The 26,115-nt window shown below is 26.3% G+C and overlaps 4 protein-coding genes across 13 annotated transcripts in view; 2 read left to right on the forward strand and 2 right to left on the reverse strand.

The window, feature by feature from the left end:
- Window positions 1-5,991, reverse strand: part of LOC126864979 (phospholipid phosphatase 1-like) — a 36,846-nt gene extending 30,855 nt beyond the window's left edge. The window contains exon 1 of the mRNA XM_050616940.1: window positions 5,425-5,991. Coding sequence (XP_050472897.1) covers window positions 5,425-5,430 — 6 coding nt within the window. The 5' untranslated portion in view covers window positions 5,431-5,991. The remainder of the gene's footprint in view (window positions 1-5,424) is intronic.
- LOC126864981 (uncharacterized) lies at window positions 408-12,359 on the forward strand. 4 transcript variants are annotated; one of them, XM_050616949.1, is made up of 6 exons: window positions 408-549; window positions 8,041-8,193; window positions 8,444-8,533; window positions 8,608-8,949; window positions 9,026-9,103; window positions 12,226-12,359. In XM_050616949.1, the coding sequence occupies exons 1-6, from the start codon at window positions 478-480 to the stop codon at window positions 12,229-12,231; spliced, it is 741 nt and encodes a 246-aa protein (XP_050472906.1). In that variant the 5' UTR covers window positions 408-477; the 3' UTR covers window positions 12,232-12,359. The 4 variants fall into 4 exon arrangements, with proteins under 4 accessions (XP_050472906.1, XP_050472905.1, XP_050472903.1 ...); XM_050616948.1 differs by having other exon boundaries at window positions 9,026-9,185; window positions 12,226-12,274; XM_050616946.1 differs by lacking the exon at window positions 12,226-12,359 and having other exon boundaries at window positions 9,026-9,918.
- LOC126864978 (leucine-rich repeat protein 1) lies at window positions 11,779-14,238 on the reverse strand. 2 transcript variants are annotated; one of them, XM_050616939.1, is made up of 6 exons: window positions 13,794-14,238; window positions 13,558-13,704; window positions 13,252-13,432; window positions 12,592-13,122; window positions 12,215-12,510; window positions 11,779-12,050 (listed from the first exon to the last, which is right to left on the reverse strand). In XM_050616939.1, exons 3-6 carry the CDS (start codon window positions 13,417-13,419, stop codon window positions 11,822-11,824), a joined length of 1,224 nt encoding a protein of 407 aa, XP_050472896.1. In that variant the 5' UTR covers window positions 13,420-13,432; window positions 13,558-13,704; window positions 13,794-14,238; the 3' UTR covers window positions 11,779-11,821. The 2 variants fall into 2 exon arrangements, with proteins under 2 accessions (XP_050472896.1, XP_050472895.1); XM_050616938.1 differs by having other exon boundaries at window positions 13,558-14,238.
- On the forward strand, window positions 12,237-25,491 carry LOC126864972 (DNA (cytosine-5)-methyltransferase 1-like). Of its 6 annotated transcripts, none has more exons than XR_007689406.1 (17): window positions 12,237-12,359; window positions 15,473-15,976; window positions 16,046-16,409; window positions 16,490-16,816; window positions 17,008-17,160; window positions 17,231-17,681; window positions 17,761-17,960; window positions 18,972-19,389; window positions 19,488-19,811; window positions 19,933-20,084; window positions 20,226-20,560; window positions 20,639-20,750; window positions 20,838-20,987; window positions 21,081-21,247; window positions 21,321-21,561; window positions 24,217-24,960; window positions 25,256-25,491. XR_007689406.1 is itself a non-coding variant. In XM_050616924.1 (16 exons), the coding sequence occupies exons 2-16, from the start codon at window positions 15,501-15,503 to the stop codon at window positions 24,451-24,453; spliced, it is 4,107 nt and encodes a 1,368-aa protein (XP_050472881.1). In that variant the 5' UTR covers window positions 12,237-12,359; window positions 15,473-15,500; the 3' UTR covers window positions 24,454-25,491. The 6 variants fall into 6 exon arrangements, 1 of the variants encoding a protein (XP_050472881.1); XR_007689407.1 differs by having other exon boundaries at window positions 17,797-17,960; XR_007689408.1 differs by lacking the exon at window positions 12,237-12,359 and having other exon boundaries at window positions 15,631-15,777; window positions 15,849-15,976.
- Window positions 25,492-26,115: the final 624 nt, after the last annotated feature.

Here is a 26,115-nt window from a genome sequence, read left to right on the forward strand (position 1 = left end):
TCATAAATTGAAGAAGAAGAAAAAACAGATTGTTTCGTCATTGTTCAATTTTGAGACAACCAAGCTTCGACGACAATCTGTAAAGACTAAAGACACTTTTCAACGTCTTATTTTACAATCATTGACTATATTTTAACATTGAAAGTAAGCACTGGAATCATAAGAAACTTTGAAGTATCAAAAACTACATCCAATAGCACTCTTTACTTTGAGAAAAATTAAATTGAGCATTAAACAACTCGCTATTTTATATGTATCGACGAATAACGATAATCCGATAAGAAATTTATTTAAAAAAGTAAGTGCCTTCGTATTAAAACTAACGACACATTTTACAGAAAATATGGAACAGTAACTGGTTCAACTCGAAGCAGCGTCGAAACACAACTGGCGTACCTCGTCTTCAATCAACGACTTCCCTCGCAAGCTCGAATTAAATGTTCTACACACCCTCTTGTCCCCTCCACAGACACACCAATGAAAGGATTCAACACGTGTGGTGCTGTGCGGTTTAACACAAACGCTTCGATAATACCACCAAGACGAACGGTAAGAGGTCCAAAAGTAAACTACGTTATAATTTTATTCAGACTTTTAATTAAATTACTTAACATACTGTCTGAAAAGTAATGAAACTCTGTATTAGATCAGTCATATAACTGAAATATCATTATAGAATAAAATATTCTTATATTGATAAATATAAATGTTTTTCGTATATTATTCTTGTTACGCTGCTGTATCAGTAATACATCATGTTAGGAACTATGTACATACATATTTCACTCTTGTATCAAATCTTTAAATTATAAGGAGCAATACATTGCACTATATAATTAAAAACAATAATTTTTTATTCTTACTCTCTATAATTTTTATACAGTATCAATTTACGTAATATTTATAATACGTACATTCCTTTTTTATTTTATATAGTAAGTAAACTTATTTCTATAAATCATTGCTTCTTACTACTTTTAAATGTTTATTACGCAGTAATTACATCTACAATAATTGGAGATAAAACTTATAATATTACCGATACTGAAAATATGATTATTGTACAATTCATTAATAGTCAAAAAACATAGTGTTCTCGTCTTAGACTTAATTCCTCAATACCAACGCCAACGGAAAACTTTCAGGACCAAAAGAATTAGCAAAAATAGAAAATATACTCGTATCATCGTATTAATTATATCGTCAACGTTTTACATTAACCATATCTTTTTGAAAAAGTGAATCCCGTGAAAGTCAAAATCTATTCACCATTTGATATTCACAATACTGACGTAGTATCCAGTGTATACATGTATGGAGGGTTCAGAAGCGAATCAGCGTAAATCCAACTTTCTCTAAAAATGTGTTACGCAGTTCAAAAACCTCTTTATTGTTGGAACAGTTGATAAATCAATTAAGTAATTACTTTCATGCGTATGAAATAGTTTTCAATACTTATATTGACCACAGAATTACTAGACAAAATTATACAGAGGACAATCAGTGTAAGTCACACTAAAATCGCGTCAACTTTATGTTTAGTTCTTTGTTGTTTAAAAAATAATTGTACGCTGTTTTACTTACATCATGAAAGAAAGAAACAAAAGTACGCGTTTTTTATTATCAGGAAGTCACCATTTCTCTGATACTGCATCCGAATATATATTTATCTGATAATAAGCGAAATTTATCTGATTGTGACGATGGTAAGTGAAACGAAAACTTTATAAGAATTTGTTATAAAGAAACTCTGTAGAATGATTTCCCATTTTATGAAACCAACATAAAGCCAGTATCAAAAGGAAGACCTTCGACTTTACTCAATGTTGTTCGGAACCCACTGTATCCATAGCGTAAACCCGTGAGAGAAGTTAAAAAGAAGTACATGTTTGCTCTATTACATTACATCTCTCTATTACATTTGTTCATTTTATACATTGCTCTATTACATTTTATTACAAAAAATACGAACATCAACTTGAAAAGAAAATCAAATGAATCTTGGTGCAGGAGATAACAGTGAAAGTGATAATCCAGACGAATATATTATATAATATAATTATATAATACATTGACTTATTCAAATTTTCCAATGGACATTCGATATAAATTACGATCTTTTCATTTAATCTAATTTCTTCTGAAACACCATGGCGATTTTCTTCTGTTTTTCTTGTGATCAAGTTCATTTGTATGTTGTTTTATAAAAATTTATTTTTGCATTTTTACTACAATTGTCATTTTTTACAACAATTTGTAAAAACCTTATTTATCTCGGTTTTAATGCTAATGAACCTACACTGATAGGCTTCTGAATCCTCCGTATGTACGTAGATGTGTCTTAAATATGCATATCGTTAATTTATATATTAATCCAGTAACAAATAATATACAAATTGCATGAAAAAGTCTTCCATATCCATTATTAGCGTGGAAGATAACCTTTTATAGATCTAATTATTATATACTTCTAATGAAGTTCTATGAGTATTTACGTACATATATCGCTCAACATTTCCTTTCTGAATACATACTTTGCTACTTCCGAATTCAATAAAATGATTCAGTTTAAATACGAAGAAACGATTTCTAGTAAAATCCTTAAACGTACATAAATGTTGGCTTTTACAAGACATATACGGTAATTCTCTAAAAAATATCTCATATGTGCAGAGTGTATAAAAAGTAAATGTAAAAGCCGCCACAGTAAGACTGCACTTCCCGATCGATGAAGATTTATAAAAAAAAATGCAAGCAAAATTGACCTTGACCTTGAAATTCAAGGTGAAATGTCTTTATTGCATCGCATACTTTTATCCTTATCATGAAGATAAAAGGTCTTAAAGGAATCATAGATCGCAACTTAATGGTTCTCTTGGAAAATGATGTTAAAATCTCATCAATCACGTGTGCGTACATAAACTTAATAACTAAATATACATGTGTGTGTGTATATATACAGGGTGGTTGGTAACTGGTGGTACAAGCGGAAAGAGAGTGATTCTACGCGAAAAAAGAAGTCGAAAATATAGAATAAAAATTTTTCGTTTGAGGCTTTGTTTTCGAGAAAATCGACTTTGAATTTTCGCTCGGTACACGTGCACTTTATCACGTCTCGTTATAACGGATATCACTGCAGATTTTTAAAAAAATTTGAAAAAAAATTTTTTATTCTATATTTTCAACTTCTTTTTTCGCGTAGAATCACTCCCTTTCCGCTTGTACCACCAGTTACCAACCACCCTGTATATATATAAGTGTTTTATACATATATTTTTTTTTATTTATAATATATTTACATTTCGCAGTCGGATAGAGTTTGCAATTGAGTTGAACAATTAAGATATCAAATTGAATGTGTTTTCCATCATCTAAAATCAACGTGTAATCTTGGGTAGAAACTTGGTAGGAATATAGGAATATGAGTCCGAAGCTATTTAAACAACAGTGATGGCCATATATGTACATATGTTGAATGTGGAAACTGACGTGCAGGCACATCTATTACGCAGATGCAAAAAGAAAGAAAGAAATAAAGGAAGAAACGGGATGTCTAATGGTGTATCTGAAATGTCTAACATGCAACAATAGATGTTATTTACCCTGCATCAGAGTGCAAAATGTAACCATATAGTAAATAAGGTGAATCGAAAAACCAGTGAAACTTTAACATTATTTTCCAAGGGACCGGTTGAATTGCGACTCATGGCTCCTTTAAGACTTTTTATCCTCATAATGAGCATAAAAGAATGCGATGCAATGCAAAAATTTGACCTTAAATTTCAAAGTCAAGGTCAATTTTGTATGTACTTTTTATACAAATCTCCACCGATCCATAGGTGTAAAATCACGCTATGGTGGTTTTTACGCTTACCTTATACGCACCCTGTACATATACGAGATAAATCACCGATTTTAATGAAACCTATGTATAATGCAGTTTTCAGTGAAAACAGCTCCCAAAGTTGTAAGTTAGAAACATATTTCACGGAATATTTCGGAAACTATTAAATTTAGAAAAATGATTCGTGAGTAAAAATTTTGTTTTTAACTAAACAAAAATTAGTTACGTAAACAATATTTAAAAAAATACTTGTTTAAAAATATGATAAAAATTAACATGTTTTTGTCAATGTTTATTATAAAATGTTGATCCATTTTCATGGAAATTTTTACAAATATACATATATAAACTTCAAATAATGGAATAAATTGAAATTGTGATTTTTAATATTATAACAAAAATTATCATCTTTGTTACTTTCGTCCGTTTTACATACATACATATATAGATGAAATTGTTAACCATGTATGATCGTAAAAACTGTAAAAATTCTAATAATTTGTGGTCTTCTACATGATTATAATATCTTCTTCTTCGAGTAACCGAAATTAGTACTCCACACGTAGCAACTCTTCTCCATAAATCTTCATTTCATTTTAAACTTCAAAATTAACTAGAAGATACCTTATTAGAGATCGTTGAATTCATCTTTTTAGTATAAAAGTATAAAAAACAGTATACGAGGCAGTATTAAAAAAATATGCGATGCTATTAAAAAATTCCAGGTAACCTTGATATCTCAGAAGTTATAAAAATATATATAAAAGAAGATATAAAAAAAATAAATGTATCTATTTAAAGATCTGTCATCTCTATAAAGTACGATTTCCATTTCAAACATTTCTCGATAAAATTAGTAAATACTAAGTTATTTCAAATGACTCCTTAATTAAGTTATTCCAAATGACTTCTTATTGACTCATTCTGTGTATTAAAAATAATTATGTGTAATAAAACAGAAATGTTTGTTCTTAAATAATAATTCTTTATTGTTCTTATATCTATATTAATAATTTACGATTTCAATTTACCGCTAATATGTCAGTTTTTATAAGCATGTATATACGTATATATAATTCAGTATACGCATACACGTTAAGATGCAAGTTATCCGTTAACAATACGTTATCTTCAGTACAATTTTGTATATTAATTCTTTATTTCAAATTCTTATATTAATAATGTAGGAATCCATTAAATATATAATATAATTTAAAATTAAAAATTGAAAAATAACTGTATCTAAAAATTGCTTTTACATGTTATATACGTATATGTTACATATTATAAATCAATTTTTAAACTATCTAAATATTTTACTTAAAGTAAAAATAAAAATAGAATATTCATATGAAATGTATTCAGATTTCTGTATTAAATTATCAAAAGTCTTATAAATATAGAATAAAACTTTTGACATAAATATGGATTTGCATCTGAGACTTATTGTCTATTAATTTGTAAATATAAATGCATAGAAATATGTTAAAAAAGAAATAATTCTACAACAGGTATGCTATCGACTATAAAAACAATTAACTTGAATTTTAATTAATTTATATTCATTGTTAAATTCTAACCTGCATTGTCCACGTGTAGTATTGATTCTTGGATTAGTCAATAGTTTACAAAAATATCATTCATAAAATATTGCAAATTAACTATATATTTATAACATATATTGGGATTGATCACAGCACACACGCAAAACAAATAATTTATGTAAATGTGACTACTAAAAGTGTGAGTGCCTCTGATTGACAGCTCACTGACAAACACTGCTTTAAATAGCGTCATTGATGATTCAACTACAGAGTTTAAAGTGGTAGAGGGATTAAATTATTTAAGAAACACGAATTTAGATATATCCTACTAATGAAACATCATAATAAAATATCATACACCTAAATAACTCAAATCAAGAGAAAGATATACTAAGCAAATATTAACCCCATTATTTTTATTAAAATGCACTAACTCTAATATGCTAATTTTTAATACTTTCATTTCATATTTTATAAATACATAAAAAAATAAAAATACTAAAGTAATTGATCATATTGTTTTTGATAATATTTCAATTTATGCATAACAATTATTTTGTATTTAAATAATATGTTCGATATTGTTGTGAACTAGTGAGGGCCTGTGGCTCCCTCTAACATGAATATTTTGTATGATCATAGGGTAAATTCTAGCACCGCGAATTTAACTGTATACTAGCATAACCGAAGTAACGAACAAAAGTTATTTAACAAATTTATTGATTAAATGTTAAAATTATTAATCAGTAACAACTGTGATTACTCTCAAATTTCGTATTTACTTTCGTTACCATGGGAAAGAACATTGCCAAATCATAAATCACTCGCTTCCTAATATTGTATACTCCAAACAAAGTAATGCTTCTTAGCATTAGTTAGTAAGAATTTGTCTTATTGGGTAACAAATTAATCGTAGATTGTCATGCATATCCGAGGGGATAAATGAGCCACTTTACGACCCAAAAATTAGAGAATTATTAGAATCATTGAATTGTTAGGACCGTCAAATAAATTTCATTAAAACGCAAATCTTATTAAAGTACTCAATCTATTATTTGAATTAGTTTTGGAATTGTTTGAAGTTGTAACGCGAGCAGAGTGCTTAGCACTCCACGAGCTGCAACCGCGCTAAATTCCCCTACTTTTGGAAAGGTCACGCAACGATAATAAGATCAAATGTGAATATATCCTAAATACCAAAATAATTTTTATATTGTTTAATACTCGAATCTATGAACAAAATAATTTATTTACAAATTATTTTTGAAACATTGATGTTTTATAATTCATAATTTTTATTATTTACATGAAACTTAATGTTAAACAATAAATAAATATGTATACTTTATTATTAATAAACGTATACGTATATATATACATGTGTTATAAAAATAAGATTTTAAAATGTATTAATTCCTGTTCATGCAACCATTTTATTGGTCTGTTTTGTAATCTCTTAGCCAGTCAAAAATATGTTTCCTAGTAAACATAATACAAAATATAACGAATTGTATATAAACAATGTTGTTATCATCACAATCAAGCTTTAACCTCATACCCTATGATAAAGTGATATTATTTAATTCAAATCGTGATAGGAAAATACGATAGGGTAAGTACGTTAATTTTATATTACAAACAATAAAATTTAAGAATATTTCATAAGAAAATGAGCATAAGAGCTTCAGAATATTAGAGCTTAACTATCGCGAATTGTGAGTATAAAAGAAAATTGTAATATATAATAAGAAAAAAGATAAGAAAATAAAATGTAATAATAATAATATATATATAAGGGAAAACATTTTGATTTTTTAAATTCTTTATTAAAATCACTAAATATTCCTATATTATTTATGTCTTTAAAATGATTTATAGAATCCCTTTTAATTTCATCTAATTTTATAGTTACTGCTATATACAAGAAATAAATGTGTGTGTCTTCGAATGTTATGCATATTAATTCAAATTTCAAGCCTTCATAGATTGGAAAAATTTGTATCTTTGACTTTAAATGAAATATAATAAAGATTTTAGGTCCAATATCTTGCGTTTCACTCATTTATAGTCATTGATGTAATTTCTTCAAAACAACTAAATTTATATATTTTATTACTATTCATGTATGTTTCATTAAATAGTAATATGTCACCATTTATAAAAAATAGCTACTATTAACTCATCAATATAATAATAAGTACAATAAAAGACTAATAAAGTAATCCTAAATAACAAATAGTTCTTGTAATGTAAAAGTAGTACAGAACAGGGAGACAGTAAGTTCATAATTTGTTACAAAATTAAATTTCACATTTCCATTTTTATTTGTATTTTAAATCATGCAGCTTACTTGCTTAGTGATTTACAAATTATACTTTATTTATATACTTAATACAAATATCCTTTTATTTGCTTTGGATTATAACCAACTTCATTTGTTACTAACATGTATGTACAATAAATGTATAAAATTTTTAATAGCAGTGTACGTAGCAAATATGACTAAGATATAAAGAATTTCCTAATTAGTATACATTATAATTATAATAATTGCAGATCACAAAAACAATTTATGTATTATGGAATTTACAGGATCCACAAGCAATTATTTACATTCACTTTCTATTAACAACCATATTTTTTAACTTTCAGATTACTTTTACAATGAGTTTATATGCTGATATTCAAAAAGTAACACAAATACCTCAGACAGATGAAAATGTCGTATTTGTACGTCGAAAAGAATCTAATACAGTTAAACGAAATCCAAAATTAAAGAAGTTCAAACCTCCACAGAATGCAAATGTTAGTAATTATATTGTTCCAGTATATCCAAACTAAACACTATTTTTAAACACATTTTTATTGGTAAAATAATGTAATTAAATAGCTAAAAATAATAGCAATTAAAATTCTATTGCATTAAGAAAATCTACTGACCAATTATTAAACCGAACTGAACACAAAATGAAAAATATCTTATTTTTAATGTATTTTATAAATTATATTTTATTATGTTTAATTCTTAAATTATTTAAAATGTTACTCTTTACAGTTGTATGATTACGATTGTAACGATGGCCCACATGATGTGCTTCAAGAGCGTAGCATACATGAAAATGAAATTGCATCCTCCATTATAGAAGTAAATATAATATACATATTAATTTAAAACTTATGATATATACATGGGAGATACAAATAGATTTTGTTTTGCAGGCTAATTGTGGTGTTAACTATTCAAATGAAAAACTTGAGGAACATTGGAAACTTAGACAAATGAAAGCTAGTTTAAAATCCAAAGATTGTACTTTTAAGGAGAATTTAAAGTCTGATACTTGTGATTATAAAAATTCAACTACAGAAACTTGTAATGGAATTTCCATGTTAGAAACTAGCACTAAAGATAAAAACAATATTGAAAATGTAGAAAGTACTTTAAAAAAATGTGGTCTTAATAAAAATGCAGTGATAAAAGGGCTTTTAAAAAGTCATACAATATCAATAAACGATTTACATATACCAAACGATTGTACAAATATAAGACAAAACAACATTCAGGTCTGTATACAGAATCATTTCTAGTTATTTATATTTTTATCATAGATATAATCGATAATTTACAGTATTTTTATAGAATGAAAATGTTCCTTCATCAAGTAGTTTAAGTCAAGAAAACTGTATGAAATTAATTCCATTCCCAGAAGATCCAGAGGTATTAGTTCAATCTTTACAAGTTCATGGTCATATAGATGAAAATAAATATAAAAATATTGACTTTTCTGTAGCACACATAGGTAAAAAAAAAGCAATTACAGCACGACAATTTTTTATTAATATGAGTGATAGTGAATTTGATTTTGTAAAGCCACATAAAATGGACAAAAAATAATTTAAATAAGTAAAAACTAATATCTGTTACTTTTAAAAAATATCTTTTAACGAAAATAAATAGTTTAATTTTTTATTATATATAAATTTTATGTTCCGAATATTAAAAAAAATTAAGTTACGTTATATTTATTGGAATTTTTTTAATTTGATAGTATCATTATAATAATACAGCTTTCAAACAATGGATTATTTTACTTTTTCATATCTTAAAATGAAGATTTTTGTTAAGAGATGTAGATAAAAAATCGTATCTTTGTTCTAAATGATATAGTTTTTATATATATCTTCGCAATAGGTATATTGACTTCATATTTTTTCTACTTCTAAAAATGTATTTAAACACTGTAGAACTCGGTTTATATGTATGAACCTTTCAAGGGACAAGTTGATTCATATAACCGTCGTTCATATACGGAGTAAATTAATGAGGAGCACTATATAAAATAACTTGTTCTCTGTTGGTTTTATCGAGAAACGTCTTAAGTGAATTATGTTGCATTTCAATGAACTTATTTCTTTCCTAATATTTTATATTTTTTGACATGTCAAGATGATCTCGAATTTTTTAAATGATAGCGTATATTTTCTACAACATTAATCGATCCTGCTGGACATTCTCTACAAAAAAATATTAACCTATTTATGCTGAATACCGTTAGTAGATATTATAACTTCAATTTGTCAAATTTAATGTATGAGAGACAAGAACAGAATCGAAACAGTCTTCTTATGTTTATGTATATTAAAATATACGAAGCCATTTAAAAGCTGTTTAAATAGTTTTTTAAATATCATTAAAAAAAATAATCTCAGAATACAAAAAAACAGTGTTGTATCAATCTGATGAATACTTTTAAATTAAAACATAATTCGTTTAAAATGTTTTTCGATAAATAATAATAAATATAGGTAACGAGTTATTTTAGGTAGTTCTTCTTATTGAATCACCCTATAACAGAGATTCACCTACATACATATTTCTTCCCACCACCTACAATTTTTCGTTCAGTTAATTGGAGTTCATACATAATACATAATAATGTTACAAATTTGTATCGACTGTGAAACATGAGAATGGGTCACATAACGCGTACTCCTACTGTTTACATCTTATTGTTAGACGTTCATATAAGTGGATTGACGCTCGGTGGTAACTAAATAATAAAATAAAATAATAGGAGTTCAGCTAAAGTTCAGTTAATTTTAAGCTCAGTTAACTATTATTAAAGTTAAGTATTATTAAAGTTAAAGAAATTTAGTTCATACAAATAGAGTCCATATAAACGGAGTTTCTTCTACTGTTAATATATATTATAATTATGCTAATAACTAAATAGACTTTACAAGATTCATCTTTTAATGAATTGATTAATAATAGCTATAAAATGCTATAAAGAATAAAAATAATTTGTATATTGTTTGTATAATATCTTTTTACTGATTAAAAGTGTAATAAATATTTTTTTGTACTAGTATAAATTATATACTTTAAATTTCCTTATGCAATTTAAAAACATATTTTTAAATTTAAAACATTATTAAAATATAGTTTTAATATATCAAAATAGACTATAAACAATGATAATAACAATATAATATATATTATATAATATTACTAGTTTTAATAATTCTAAAATGCAATATCACAGGTAAAAAAATTAGAGTATTGTAGAATAATTGTATAAAAATTAATTATTTGCGTTTGAGATAGGACTGATTGAACTAAATTTGTAAAAAAACAGTTTTCCTTCTAATAATGTTTAATTTTTTTTTAAATAAATTTGTGGAAAATGAACATTCTATATGTTCTACAATGCAAATAATTTTAAGAGATATGTTTTATATACCATTATAAATTAAAAGCAAATAGATTAAAAGAGAAGTGTTAATAATACTATATATAAAGTGCAATATATTATACAGCGTGCAACACTTGAACAAGAACTCCTAAATATCTCTGTTTTATTTATAGTTTTACGAAAAAAGATTCTTATGGTAGAAAAACAAACTTTTTTTCGAAGTTTTCTTTATGAAGTTTCAAGACCATTAGCATTTTTTAAAATCTTTTTTATTAATGCAAATTTGCATATATGTTTATATATGCATTTTTATTTCTTTTTATTTTGCATACAGCCATTACGTTACTTACATTCAGGGGGCACATTGATTGTTTCTATACATTGATGCATCTTCCACAGAGTAGAGAAAAGTTTTAATGTTATAAATATTTCTCAAAATTGGCAATGAGTTATTTTAATATGAAACCAAGTTTACAAAAGTAAAAATTAATCAGTTTAGCTTCTGAAAGGTCTCATTTATATATACTTAGGATTATGAAATAAAATCAACCATATTTTGTAATAAATAAAACAATTTAATGGAAGTAACACAAATCCTTATTACTGTAACTTTTATATACATTAATGACTTCATAATTTGTAAAAGTACAAAAAAAAATATAAATAAGAATTAGGGATACAGACATTTTTGAAATAATATTTTTAAATATCTTTTTAATGCTCAATTTAAAAATAATAAATTATTTACAAAACATTGCATAATATACACATTTACTTGAACAGAAGTAGCAATCAAATGGTAGTAGAGTAGATTCTGTTGACTTTATAATATTTGTTGCTATATTGCAATCAAAACTCACAAATTTTCTTAGATAATAATGAAAACATGGATTTCCACAGAGACAATACTTTGCCTCATCTAAATACTTTACCAATGTAAATGGAATTATGCTTGCATCATATGAACATCTATATAAAAAAAATATGTTTTTTAAAACATTTCTGCTATTGATATATCTACATCATCATAATTCAAACATAAATTAAGATAGATATACATGTTCACTTCATTTTTTGTTACTAATTATTAAACCAAAAATAAAATAGCTATTTAAATTACATATCGTACAAACCTTGTTTTCAGAAATGACGTAGCTGCACATTCAGTTAAACTTGGCACATTTATTTTAGACTTAGAATATAATGCATAATGTACAGAAGAAAAGTCATTGTTTGATACGTCTACTGTAATCAAATGTAAATTCCTTATACTTCCAGGTAAGTAACGTAATTTGTTTTTTGATAGATCTAAATATTTTAAATTATGTAAATTTCCAAGACTCTGTGGTAAGAATGATAACATATTCTGACTAGCCTTCAAATTAACAAGACTCTCAAGTTTTCCAATTTGTTGTGGTAATTTGTATAACTGAATTAAAAAATATATTAAATAATGAAATATAAGTAAAACTTATAATAAATATTTTTATAAGATATGAAATGGACATACCAAATTATTACTTATATCCAATAATTTTAAGTTAGATCTTATAGCAACTTGATTTAACCATACCCATTTGAAAGCCCTATCAAGCCGGTTTTGTGATAAAATAAGTTCTTGTAAATGCTGTAAAGTGCCAAGTTCGTTTGGTAAAGATGAAATTTGATTGTTAGACAAATTTAAAATTCTTAAGCTTTGGAGTCTTAAAATTTGCCTATCGAATGATTTTCTATTTAATCCTACTAAATATAATTCTTCAGTTGTTCTTGGAAAACCTTCTAAAGTTGGATATTCAGAAGATTTATTAATCACTACTTTAATCTTTGGTGCAGAACTCATACATTTTGGGTTCAAATTTGAAATATCAAGAACTGATGGATCAACCTTTTTAATTATTGCAAGTTTTAAAATGTGAATAAAACTTTTGAGTTGAATTTTATCAGATTGAATAATTAAATCATGAGGTGGTTCTATAAAGCTAATTGTGGCTTTTCCTTCATTAATAAATTTTATATATATTTTGTCTACATTATTATTAACCTGAAAGAAAATGAAATATAAAATTTTTCAATTTTTTCCTAAAATATATATATATATTTTCTTAAATAATTTACACATATTCAGATAAATTATTATAATTTATGAAATGTATTGATATAGACATTTTACCTTGTATTTAGTACCATGCTTATTTTGTAATGTTTGCAAAAGCAGATATATGTCCATATTTTTTACTGTTTGTCTCCCAATTGCTATTATGGAACGTAATGGCTTTCTTCTTATTACATTTGTTGTAAATAATCTATTGTTTACTTTTATGTTACAATGAAGTTTCATGTTAAACAGATGACTGTTAAGCAAAATACAAAAATTATCTTATTATTTCAGTAAATATTTAATATTAATAATATTTCAAAATTATCATATACTTTTTAATATTAATAATTTAAATATTTTAATTAATTTAATACGTACTTGTTTAACTAGATATTTGCAATTATACACCGTGACAATATGTTTTTTAATAGCTCACAATAAAACATAAACAAATCGTTCTTCGCGCGTAGAATAAGAAACAACTGAATACATGTAAGTACTAGGCACTAACAAAAACTATTTAACCTATAAATTTTCATATGTCAGCTGTTGTACATATAAATTTCAGTATTTTCAGAAACATAAATAATAAAACTATTCATTAGTACACTCACTTTTAATTTAAATAAATGTAGGAGTTATTTATAAATTAAAATATCTTGTAGTTGACTAAGAAAAACAGATTTTAACAATAGCACCTGAAGGCGGGAAAATAAACGGACGAAAACCGTTAACGATTTTGAAAGGTATAACGAATACAAGAATTGTATTTATTACGTTGAATAGATTAATATTATATATGTAAATATACAATTAATTATATATATTGATATAAGTATATTTTATATAATACAGATTGTTAATTTTACTTTAAATTGAGATTGACTAATTTATATATTAAAATGTATTTGTATATTTATTAATGTACTGTAAAGGCTTTAGTAACAGAGAAGTTTATTCATGTAAATTTCTGGTGTGTATTAATTCAGGTATTCAGTAGTACGTATTCATATATTCTTCTTTTATAAAATATTTATAAATTTGTGCATATACAAATGTAATTTATTGCAATTAAAAATAAATATATATATTACATATTTTATTTTTTATAAAAATACATAAGTAATTATCTAATGCCAAGTAATAATATTATGTAAATATTATACGTATACATATATACTTCAACTTCAGATTTGTTTTATTAATTCTTTTCAAATATATTCACTGTACAAAGGAATACATACACGATAAAAAATATGTAATAATGATTTCTTTCTATATCATCTATGTGCCAAATTTTGAAGGTCACTCTGAGTTGTTAGATAGAACATTATATTTTTTTATAGAAATTAAAACAATATTTATTGATATTTAAAAAATTTATTGATATATACACCATGATAATATTGTCATAAATGATATTTAAATTGTATACTTTTTATAGCTATTTGGTATGAGTACGCATTATGCATAGGAAGGTCGATATTTATTATAAAAACGATTTTCTACTAGCTAGCTTGGTTACAGTCAACATTACTTTCATGTACATTTCTTTTATTAGATATAATATTATGGAACATTTTTATATGTAAACGTAGTTTATTGTTTATTGTAAATTTCTATTTCACTTTCCTCTCTTTCCTTTAATTTTTCATTTATCTGTTTCCCTCATTTTCTCAGTTCTTCTATACCTACCTGGTTATATTTACATTTATTGATACATCTTATTCTTTCCTTTTCGTATTTAGTTCTCATCTAATTTTTAATCTTTTCCTCTATGCACTTCTTCAACAATGGCTTCATTGAATTTCTTTCTGCCTTTTCTTTAAATCTGGCTTATCTATTAACTGATTTAATCTTGAATCTATTTCTCAATGTTTTTTTTCTTACGATGTAATTAGGTATCCATTTATTCAATTTTAAGAATTTACTATTTACATATAATATGACTGAATCATTGCAATAACTTTAAAAACCAAGTATTTCATTGTTATTTATAGCATAAATATCTAGTTAATCCTTTTTTATTAAATATGTGATTTTTTTTTTATTTCAACAGAAAAGTGGAAAATATTCTGTTCAAAAAATTTAAAATGACCTTTGAAGCTTGATACACAAATAATATAGAAGAAAGTAATCATTGCAACATTTTTAACATCAAATTATGTGATTTTATATATTTCGTTATATAGAGAAAGAATATTTATGAATAACTTAAGACTGTCAATTTAAAACACTTAATATTAATAATATTATCATAAGGCAGGAAATGAAATAGTGAAAATATTTCTAAGTCACCAAATTTTTTATATTGTGTTACAATGAAGTCTGTTGCATCCAAATCTAATTATCAACCATCTATAGTTGACATGTTTTATAAACAACTTGCTGTGGGAAAACAAATAAGTTATGATGCAAATAACGATAGAGAATTACAGAATTCACAAAGCATTAAAACAGAAAATAACATATCTTTGAAAAGTGAGCAAGATAAAGAAAACCATTATCCAGGAACAAATGAGGACTATTCTGATAAACATGTTGAAAAAAAAGTCAAGTTTAAAGATACTACAATTTTACCAACATCTAAAATTAAAAGTACAAATACATTTCATAGTAAATGTGAATATTGTCGTCAGAAATTAAATGATGATATCAAAATTTATCAGGGTCATCCAAATGGTGCTGTAGATGAAGATATTGCTTTAACTGATCCAAAGTTATGTTTATTTAATGGTAATGAATCTTTTATACATGAAAGCGATCAACGCCCTCAAAATAAATTGACTTATTTCAGGTAATATTTTTCTGTTTTTTATAAACATGTATATTTTATAAAAAAATGATAAAACTATCAAAATTTTAGTGTTTATGATAAAAATGGCCACTTGTGTGCTTTTGACACTGGACTTATAGAAAAGAATGTAAAGTTATACTTTTCTGGATATATAAAAGCTATTTATGAAGAAGATGCATCACCAGAGAATGGAGTGCCAGCAAAAGATATGGGTCCTATAAATGAGTGGTATGTATCTGGTTTCGATGGAGGAGAACTAGCTCTTATAGGTTTTAACACAGCATTTTGTGAATATATTCTAATGGATCCATCTGAAGAATATGCCCCTTTTATGGATGTTGTCAGAGAAAAAATATATATGAGTAAATTGATTATCGAGTTTCTTTTAGATGAAATTAATCCCAGTTATGAGGATCTGCTCAATAAGCTTCAAGTAATTTAAATTTATTATTAAACAAGTCATAAATAGTATAATTAATATAATACAATACTAAACTTATATCATTTTCACAGACAATAGTACCACCTAAAGGTATTACAAAATTTACTGAAGATTCTCTACTAAGACATGCACAATTTATATGTGATCAAGTATTATCATTTGATGATTCTGCTTCAGCAGAAGATACTCTTCTTATTACAAGTCCTTGCATGCGAGCATTAGCAAACCTTGCAGGTGTTACATTAGGAAAAAGAGTAAGCCTTCGTCAAATGCGACTTAGAGAACAAAAAGTTAGGAAACCTGCTTGGACTAAAGCAACTACTACACAATTAGTTAACAATATGTTTGAAAATATATTTGCAGATCAGTTAACTAAACATAATGATACGATAACAATGGTAAACTTTCAATTTTCTAAATTAATATGTATATTAATATAACAGATAATTATTAATTGTACACAAATTGTAAATTGTAAACAATTAATTGTATATATAAAGTCTCTTTATAAAGTACATATACGTTTTAAATGATAAATACAAATAAACTTTATATAAACTTCAGGTTTGTTTCTTTTTTATACCATTAGGGACCTAAACGACAAAGATGTGGAGTATGTGAACATTGTCAACAACCTGATTGTGGTCTTTGTAATGCTTGTAAAGATATGATAAAATTTGGGGGAACAGGAAGAGGCAAACAGGCTTGCATTAAAAGAAGATGTCCCAATATGGCTATTCAAGTAAAACAACTATTTAAGTAATTGTGGTAATCACAATCTAATATAATAAACATTTTGTATCTTTATTCAGGAAGCAGATGACTCTGATCCAGAAAATGAAGATCAATATGATAATTTAAGAATTGAAGTAGAAGAATGCAGAAGAAAAGTTTTTAAAGAACTTAAAAAAGATATTGTATGGATAGGAGATCAAATAGCCAGTAATAATCTGAAAACCTTTTACAGATCCGTTATAGTAGGTGATGAAAAAATAGAAATAAATGATTATGTACTTGTTGAACCAAGAAATCCAGCAATTCCATCACATGTTGCCAAAGTTATTTACATGTGGGAAAATAAAAATGGTATAAAACAATTTCATGCAAATTGGTTGCATAGAGGAAATGATACTATTCTTGGGGAAACATCAGATCCTATAGAATTGTTTTTGAGTGATGATTGTGATGATGTACCATTTAAATCTGTTAGATCTAAATGTACTGTTATTTTTAAAAATGTACCGAAAAATTGGGCGGAATTAGGTAGTATATTTAACATTCATTGATCAAGTTTTTAATACAAATATCAAAACAAAAAATGTTTTTGACTCTATAATCATAGGTAATATGGATTTAAATTCTGAAAATGAAATAAAAGACTTAGATGGTAAAACATTCTTCTATCAGAAACGTTATACACCTGCAACAGCCAGATTTGAAGACCCATTACCAGATCCAAAATGTCTTCCTAAAGAAAATAGACATCGATTTTGTCCTGCTTGTGCGCATTTACGGGAAGTGGAACAATTCAATATGCCAAAGGTATGTAAAATTAATACTGTTCATTTTACTTGTGTTATACAGGATGACAAGGAAATAAGTGATCAAACTTTGGTACCGTATTCTATTGTTTCTAAGGATGAAAAAAAGGTCATACGTTCGGAAACTCTTTCTTTTCAAGATATAGACACTTCTTGCTTAGATCAAAAATATAGTAAGATAATACCATTATACAAACTAGTCAAATTATAATTTAAACATGAAAAAAGTAAACTGTATGAAAGTATCATTTTGTGAGTGTTATTTTTCAGCAAATAAGCTAATTAATATAAACAAATTAAAAACAAATTCACGTTTAGTTTAGTTTATGTCAATTGCATTTAGTTTATGTCAGTATGAAAAGAGCAATATAGGGTATTGAGAAAAACACATTTTTTCACAAAATTAGAATTATTTAAATATTGAGACAATTTATATATGAGGTACTTGAAATCAAAGGGATGCAAGTAACATTTTTCTAATATTGAGGAAATCAAGTTTGAAATTCAAATGTATTAAAAAAATACCATGTAATATCTCTATGAAAACTAAATTATATTTAATGCTTAACATATATATAGTAAGGAACATATACACAAATTTCTACTGAATTTCATCTTTTAGTTTATGAATTATTAAATATTTGAATTATGAGAACTTATTTCAATATTATTTGCTTAGCAGTAAATTTTTCTGACCTTAAATGATACTTTTATTCAATTAGTTGATTTAAATTATTTACAACATTATATTTAACGATTTAACTAGTCATTTTCATTCTTAATTCAAAAGCTTCAAAAATATCATCTGCATTCCTTTGGTCCTAAGTGCATATGATATTCTCATATGATATTAGAAATTTATAATGAAATAAGTATAATACAATATATCAGATTATTTTTTTTTATTGTTACATTATGTTATACAAGATGATAAAAGGTAAATTTACAATTTGTTTAACATAAACTTTATTTTCAATAACATTTATAATATTCATACTTTTTATATTTTAAGGTATATGAACGAATAGAAGAGAAGAGTACTAAGGAAGTTATTTATGGTTTAGTAAAATATAAAGGAGAAGACTATAGAGTTGGAACAACAGTATTTTTACAACCTAAAGCTTTTAATTTCAAATATAAAATTATACATCAAGACATTCAAAAACTAAAACAGGAGAATGTCGATGAAGATATGTACCCCGAATTTTACAGAAAATCTTCTGATCATGTGAAAGGTTCAAATTTTGATACCCCTGATCCTTTTTGTATAGGGTATATAAATGAAATATATGTTAGTAAAAATGATATGTTAGTTGCACCATCTGACATTAAGATTAAGGTGAATAAGCTATATAGACCAGAAAATACACACAAAAATGTTACATTAATGGAACAAGCAGATTTAAATATGGTTTATTGGAGTGATGAAGGTACATTACAAAAATTTTATATTCTTATAAAAATCACATAGATATAAATTTTTGTATGTATATATACATAATATTTTGTAAAATAAATGATTTTTTAGTTTGTAACATCAAATTTATCGAGGTTGTTGGAAAATGCTATCTTGCTTACTCTGAAAATTTAAATCAAACTGTTGATGAATGGACTGCTGAAGGACCGAATCGATTTTATTTTAATGAAGCTTATAATGCACAAGAGAAAACATTTAATGAACCACCATATCACGCTATTAGCATTGGTAAAAGTGGTAAAAGTAAAGGTAACCTAAAGTTTAAAGGGAAGAAAACAGAAGAGAGTGAAAAAAGAGCATTTGTTAGTAGACCTATTGAATATAATAAAATATCAAAAAAATTGAGAACATTGGATGTATTTGCTGGGTGTGGTGGTATGTAGTTTACTGCAAAATTCTTGCAAAATTCTACAATTTATTATATATTAATTGTTATTATATAATTTTAACATAGTAAATTGAAAAAATGAATAATTTGAACTAATTTATTTTAAAGGGTTATCTGAAGGTTTACATCAAGCTGGAATAGCTGAAAATCTTTGGGCTATAGAAAAAGAAGAAGCAGCTGCTAATGCATACCGACTAAACAACCCTAATACAACAGTATTTACAGATGATTGTAATATATTATTAAAAAAGGTTATGGATGTAAGTAGTATTGTACAATTATACAAGTTGTAATTTGTGCATTAATTATATATTATGATTTATAATTGTCATATTATATCTTTGTTTACTGTACATATAATGTAATATAATAATTATAATTTTTAAACATTTCATTTTTAGGGCGAAACAACAAATGAGATTGGTCAAAAACTTCCTCAGAAAGGACAAGTAGAATTATTGTGTGGTGGTCCACCATGTCAAGGTTTTAGTGGCATGAATCGTTTTAATTCACGCCAGTATTCTTTGTTCAAAAACTCTCTGGTTGTTTCGTATCTATCATATTGTGATTACTACAGGCCCAATTTTTTTATTATGGAAAATGTTCGAAATTTTGTATCTTTTAAAAGAAGCATGGTTCTAAAATTAACATTAAGATGTCTAGTTCGTATGGGTTACCAATGTACTTTTGGTATCCTTCAAGCTGGAAATTATGGAGTCCCTCAGACAAGACGAAGGTTGTTGCAATTTTAAGTATAACTCATAATAGTTTAAAGTTGCTAATTTTTTGAATTTTATTTTATTATATTACATAGAATAATAATCCTAGCTGCTGCACCTGGACAAATACTTCCACAATATCCAGAACCAACACATGTTTTTAGTAAACACGCTTGTCAATTAAGTGTATTAGTTGATAATAAAAAGGTAAACAATATTTAGTACTATTAGACAATAGATAAGTGACATTTACAATTTAAGCTATATTACTATAAATACTAAATAACATTTCAGTATAGCACAAATTGCAGTTGGACAGAATCAGCACCATTTAGAACAATCAGTGTAAGGGATGCACTGTTTGATTTACCAGAAATTAAAAATGGTTGGAATAAAGAAGAGATGTCATATACAAACGATGCAATATCACATTTTCAAAGAAGAGTAATAATCAAATAAAAATATTTTAAGATAATAAAACAGTTACTCTTTGCAGACAACAAATTCATAGTACATTTTAAATTTATACCTTTTCAGATTAGAGGAAAACAATATCAACCACTATTAAGAGATCACATATGTAAAGAAATGGCACCTCTTGTAGAAACTAGAATAGCTCATATTCCAGTCGCTAGTGGTTCTGATTGGCGTGATTTACCAAATATTACTGTAAGATTAAGTGATGGTACTTATTCCAAAAAATTGTAAGTAAAGTATAGTTTATCAAACTTTATCTTATGTTTAAAAATATTGTATACATTAAATTTTTTATTTAAGAGAATATACTCATGATGATAAAAAGGTTGGAAAGAGTTCTACAGGAGCATATCGTGGAGTATGTAGTTGTTGTATGGGAAAGCAGTGTGATCCTACAGATAAACAATTTAATACTTTAATTCCATGGTGCTTACCACATACAGGAAATCGTCATAATCATTGGGCAGGTTTATATGGTAGATTAGAATGGAATGGATTTTTTAGTACGACTGTTACAAATCCTGAACCTATGGGAAAACAGGTATGCAAAACTATTATCTTAAATTTAATTATCAAATAATTAAAAACATTTAACATATATGTATACTTTATATTTATATACATTTAATTATTATTATTAAAAATATACAGTATTTCTAACACCAGGCGAGCTGGATTATATTTTCATTCCAAATAAAGTTAGAAAAGTCATAGAGGAAAATTTTATACTATTTAACGAGGTCTATCATCCTGTGGAGCAATTTTTTATATAAGATCATCTGCACATTTGAAAAAAATGTTCTTTTACAGTCTTTTCCTAATTTTGCTTGGGGTAAAGATGCATACATAAAGCTCCTTACTCAGTTACTAAAATTATTTTGTTAATACAAAAAGCTATGCTTTTAACCCATTTGCATCATGGCCCTACTTAAGGTGCCATTTGAAGGCATCAGCGGCGTTCAACTGATGATTGGTCCCCATCACCGCGCGCGATCGGTCGTAGGTGCAGTAAATGACATCCGAATTCTTCATGGAATTCATCGAAAATTTACTGTTCAAAACGATTGGTAGATAATGTTACTTCGCAAACACAGCATCTTACATTCTTTACAACAAAGGAAAAAAATAAAAATTATTTATTTAAAAAAAAATTATTTAGATTAAAATGGAAATTAGATCATATTATTTCTCATGGAATTCTTTAAAATGGTCAATACATAATAGTACATCGCAAATATGGCATTTGAAGACCGTTTCTCTTCGAGTATGTTTAGATAAGCATGCAACACATCGCTTTGACGTTCTGCTTCCCTTTGCTAGAATTGGAGGTATCCGAATAGGAAAATGCCTGCCAGTATATCGCGTTATTGAATCGGTAGATGCCTCACTTTTATATTTGGTAAATATTCGCCAATAATTTCTTCGGCTAATTGTTGTTTAACAATATGAAAAGCTCGATCCTTTTTATGATTTTTAAAAATTACATAACTGTTTAGTAACATCATGTCTATGAGGTAAAAAAATATTTTCTTATAGACTTCTTTACATCTTCGCATAGTATGAAATGTACTTAATATTTGATCGTCAACATCAACTCCACCCATATTCTGATAATAATCAATTACTACTGTTGGTTTTACACATTTTTGTCTGGTATATCGGTCTGTTTTCTCCGTTTCAGCAAATTCTAAACTATGCATAGTTGTTAGTAAAATGACATCTTTTTTATCCTTCCATTTTATCGCCGCCATATCTCTTGTAGAATATACTACAGCTTCTCCCCTTTGTAATTGGTGTACTTTTAGTTCTCAAGGCATTTGTTTCCTATTAATTCTCGCAGTTCCACATACGTTTGTTTTCATGTCATGTAATTTTCGATACAATTTCGGTGAACTGTACCAATTATCAATAAATAAACAATATCCTTTGTGCAATAACTCACTCTCTTCCAACAAATTCATCACAACATTTCTGCTAGCAGATCCGGTATCACTTTTATCTTTTTCTGTATATATATTGAAATTGTATATGTATTTCGATTTCAAATCACACAGTTTATAAAACTTAACACCAAATCTTGCTTGTTTTGTTCAAATAAATTGAATATAATGTAAACGGCTTCTACATTGCATTAATGATTCATCAATCGAAATGTTTTTACGTGGTACATACATACTAATGAAAGTTTTTTTTATTATTTGAATAACTTCTCGGATTTTTGTGAGTGCATCATTAGAATTATTATTACTGGAAAAATGTAGATTTTTAGCAATAGAAACAAATCGCTTACAGCCCATAATATTCTTAAAATATGGTGTTTCTATGCTTTGATCTACAGTCCAATAACTCTGAATATTTGGTTTAGAAACTAAACTCATTAAAATGTTTAAAGCAATAAATATTTTTAGTTCATCTTCTGAAAGAGGCATAAAATTTGCATCGGTTTCTCCATGTTTATTTGTTTCTGTAACTAGCTTTGTAACTAATTCTTCTTTAAAAAATAATTCAAAAACTTCCCTTCTTAACAGGTTTTGCGTACTAACAGTTGCACCACCCACACTTGAAAAATCATGTATAATTGGCGTATGATTTTCAGCTTTCCACATGTAATCATCATTTCTAAAACTATCGCACTGATCAACTTCGCTGTTTTCACTTGATGAGATCCTACAGATACGTTTTCGAGTATGTCCTATTTCTATACTTTGATCCAAATCATCAAGATCGTCAAAATCCACTAGGGCAACTAAATTTTAGTTTACATTATAAAATTAGAATATTTTTTAAATTTGAATTTGTTAAATTTGATTAAAATTGACAGTACTTATTCATAGTGGCAGTTGAAAAGATTTTCACAACAAAAGTAAGACTTATTTAGAAAATAATGAACTGATATAGGCGAGCTGCTCACAAACGGGTCAAACGTGATCTCCCACATCTGAAGAATACTTAGCGACTGGAATAAAAAGCAGTCGCAGTCTCGTGGATTATTCCGCGCTTGGTGATAGAAGACAGTCGCAGCGCGTTGATTAATCCGCGCTTGGATGCAAATGGGTTAAAATGTTTCAATATTTAATTTTATGTATCATATCTTTTTATATAATTCATATAATTAACTTATACTTGGTATAATATGAATCATAATTTTAATTAAAATCATATACAGTTAATGTAAATAATCGATTTAATCTTTAAGGGTCGTGTGTTACATCCAGTACAAACTCGAGTAGTAAGTGTACGCGAATGTGCTAGATCTCAAGGATTTCCTGATTCTTTTCGATTTTATGGCACTATACTTGATAAACATCGACAAATTGGAAATGCGGTTCCTCCACCACTTGGAGTAGCTATTGGTCATGAACTAAGAAAATGTTTGCGAGATGAAAGTGTGATAACTGAAACTGATACAGAGTTGCAATTAAAATCTCATTGAGTTAAATCTAAAACACATGATAAAAACGTAGAAGAAAACACATAATGAAACATGGAATATTAAAAAAATGAATTTAACTGTGACTTAACTGAAACATTTACAAGTTATTAGATATTCATATAATGTAAAAGTACTGCTAAATTACTATATCTAATTATTTATTTTAATTTCATATAAATATCAAATATAATTTATAAATATATTTATTCAATCTACTTATTTGTATCTTTTATATATGATTTTGAGAAGATGTATGATTTTTATCTTTGTATAATGTATTTTAAAGCTCAAATAAATATCCATAAATATATATAAATAATGCGTCTGTATTATGTATGTCAATATTGGTTGCCACAAATGCCAAACTAGAAGCAGATTTCATTGTAGTGGTACCGAGTATTTTGCAAATATCTTGAAAAATAAGATCGACCGTCGATTACATGTATAAGAAAAAGTTATTCAAAATATTGAGTTTACAACATATCCAAAAATTATTGAAATCGAAGAGTAGGTAACTTTTCTGCAGCTTCATTTCCATCTTTTTAATTTTATTTTTTCTAATTAAAAAATTGAAAAACCCATACAATTTATTAATGTTATTTTTCTATTTAATAAGTCGTATATACATATGTTAGTGGATTTTGTAAACAAACTTTTAGTATTCATGATATTTTTGCGAACTTCTATTTTCTGTTTTGGTATATGTTCATATGTGACATCTGCTCCTTTGTTTTGTAAACTGTAACATTTCCAGCCGATCGCGATGTACATATTTATGACAATTTTTGTATCTTTTTTGCAGCTTTCGACTGCGAGTAAAATTTTCATCGTCTGATATAATATAAGCCATAAAACTTTGAGGACATAAACAGAAACAAAATAGAAGTAGCTATATCTATACTGATATAGAGTCACGCATCATACATTGTACGATAATGGTGGCAAAAAAGATTTGTGCGTTATAGCAATATCGGATCTTGTCAATTAATGATTTATAATTTTGAACAAGAATAAAGTTCATAGTATTATTTTATGTTACTTATCTTCCTATTTGGCTTTACTAATAGCCAAGATTTCGAAATATTTCACTTTAATGATTGATTTAAATCATTAATTTGTATCTTAATATATATATGTACTTATAGACAAAAGAGAACCGAAAATTGCAGCAGGTTCAATCCATATTAAATTAAATTGTCTTTTCAATTAAAAATTTTAACTCAAATATGATTTTTTATAATCTTATAAATATAATTAGAGACCATCATAAATCATACAGGGTGTATTCTCTAAGATTAATCACTATTTTTTAGACATTTTCGATAATCTGCCAAAAAAATGTTTTGAACTAAAATTCAATTTTCGATCCGCTATACATTTGGATACTAAAAATTGTATATTATTACATATATATTTATTAAAGGTATTATAGTCTTCCAATAATATTTATATTGAAGATATAATATTATAGTTTAAATTCACTTAATAGTCAAAGAAGATATTTTTGTAAATACATTTATCATATTATATTTTCATTTGAATTTATTGTAGAGTAAATACACTTAGATATACTCATAACCCATAAAACAAATAAATTAACTGCTGCTATAATTAAATATAGGCATATTATTATTAAGTTACTTGATTTTATATAAATTTGAT

The sequence above is a fragment of the Bombus huntii genome, chromosome 4 (assembly GCF_024542735.1).
Source record: "Bombus huntii isolate Logan2020A chromosome 4, iyBomHunt1.1, whole genome shotgun sequence".
Classification (NCBI taxonomy): Eukaryota; Metazoa; Arthropoda; class Insecta; order Hymenoptera; family Apidae; genus Bombus; species Bombus huntii.